The 1,928-nt window shown below is 55.1% G+C and overlaps 1 protein-coding gene across 1 annotated transcript in view; it reads right to left on the bottom strand.

Moving 5' to 3' along the window:
- Window positions 1-1,389, bottom strand: part of Wfikkn2 (WAP, follistatin/kazal, immunoglobulin, kunitz and netrin domain containing 2) — a 6,607-nt gene extending 5,218 nt beyond the window's left edge. Inside the window, exon 1 of the mRNA XM_021213044.2 lies at window positions 1,005-1,389. Within this exon, the coding sequence (XP_021068703.1) occupies window positions 1,005-1,202 (198 nt within the window). The 5' untranslated portion in view covers window positions 1,203-1,389. The remainder of the gene's footprint in view (window positions 1-1,004) is intronic.
- Between the last annotated feature and the right edge of the window lie 539 nt (window positions 1,390-1,928).

Consider the following 1,928-nt stretch of genomic DNA (forward strand, 5'->3'; position numbering starts at 1 on the left):
CTGCAGCATCCTACCACTGTGTACCCCTGCAGCATCCTACCACTGTGTACCACTGCAGCATCCTACCATTGTATACCACTACAGCATCTGTCTTAAGAAGCTTGAGAATGGTCCCCAGAGAATGTGAGGCAGCAGCCATTCTCTCCATGGGAAGCCTCATGCTTTCTCAATGTGACCAGCTATTTCTAGAAGCACCAGGCTCTCCCATGTTTGTTTGGGATGCCTAACCCACACCCAAAGCCCTGGGAGACTCTGAGCTACCCTCAGAGATGGCCAGCCTGGTAGTGGCCACACCTAGATCAGGCACGAGTACTATGATAAACCAATGGGCAGGAGTGGACAAGGGTGGCTCTTAGAAGAACCCATCTGGCAGCCAGGGAAGAATTGTCTGGAGGCGGCTCTAGACTACAGCAGCATCCACGAGGGAGGCGCATGTGGGAATACTGTAGTAGAGCCAGAGAGGTGATAACTCAGTTCACTTCCCTCCCAGGACACTTAGAGTGTATGTACAGATTGGCTCAATCTGCCCAGTAGTCCCATTACTGTATGGCTGAGTTCAAACCTGAGGAAGAGTCTAGAAGTTTGGTGAAACTAATTGCAACAATGTGTCAAACAGATCTGTTTCCAAGCCAACCTGTCCCTCCCCGGCTCTGGCATCACTCTGTGTGAGCATCCATCTTCTACCTGTGAGTGGGCAGCTGAACATCCACTATGCTGTTGTGTTGTCATACCATGCTGCTGCGTGCCTAGTACAGTGCTAGCCCACAGCAGCCCTCAACAAACACAAAGAAGAGAGTACGCAGAGATGGATTTGGACACTATGCCCTCTTCTTCTAGGCCTCAGCTGTAACAGGCAGACTCAAGCCCTGTTTCTCTCTAAGTTGGTAGCATCTGTGTCTCTTAATGTTCCTGGAGTCACATCTGAGTTGTCTCCCCACCATAGCTCCCATACCATCACCAACCCACTCAAGTGGTCCATCTTAGGCTTCAGGAATCTCACTCACCTGGTCCGTTTCACACTCTCGCTTGCAGGTGCTCTGAGCATCCACCCAGAGGTTGGGGTTCATGTCGTTGGGGCAGATGCCCGCATGGGAGTATCGGATGGGTGGCAGCGCTAGGCCTCGAAGGGGAGCCTCGAGGAGCAGCAGCAGCAACAGCAGCCCCCAGTGGAACCAGAACCGATGATACCCTGGGGCCCACATGGTGCCGCCTGCAGTGGTCAGAGGGTTCCCCAGTGATGACACCAAGAGCTGAGGCCCACCGGGGGCCTTCTTCTCCGGGGCTGGCAACACCTGCCCTTCTCACCCTAGCAAGTGAACCTCTCCTTGCTGAGGCTGCTTGCTGGCTTCGGCTGCTGTGACTGGCTCCACCAAGTGCAGCCTGCTGGGCTGTGAGGCTTCAGATAAAAGAAAGGTCTTTGGAAGGAAACTCTGTTCTCCCCCCACCCACCCCCACCCCGGGAGCGTAGGGAGAGGAACACAGCAGGGGCTCGAGCCTAGATTTATATCCTGGGCGCACCACCCGAGTGGGAGCAAGCTAACCCGAAGCCTGTCAGAGGCAAGCTGCTGGCGCCTCTGTCCCGTGGCCGATCACAGACGTATTGCAGAAGGGGGGAAAGCTGGAAGCAGTTTAGGCAGCGGTCTCTGGCACGGTGGGACACCTGCTTGTTTTTGATTCCAGGAGGCCTTTAACCCCTTCCAGGGACAGAAATGGCATGTGCTTTGGGGGGAGCTGGCCCCAGGACACGCACGCTCACTGTGAGGCAGGTTTGTTTCCCTTTCCCCACCTCCTTGGGGCCAGGCCCCCCCCTCCTCCCCTTCAGCCACCTCTAAAGAACACACAATCGCTTGTTACGAGGAAGGACCTGAGCTGCTGTGTTAGCGTCGCCCAGCTCGATAGTACATTTGAGAGCAAATGACGTGGAAAAA

Source organism: Mus pahari, chromosome 14, assembly GCF_900095145.1.
Source record: "Mus pahari chromosome 14, PAHARI_EIJ_v1.1, whole genome shotgun sequence".
Taxonomy (NCBI): Eukaryota; Metazoa; Chordata; class Mammalia; order Rodentia; family Muridae; genus Mus; species Mus pahari.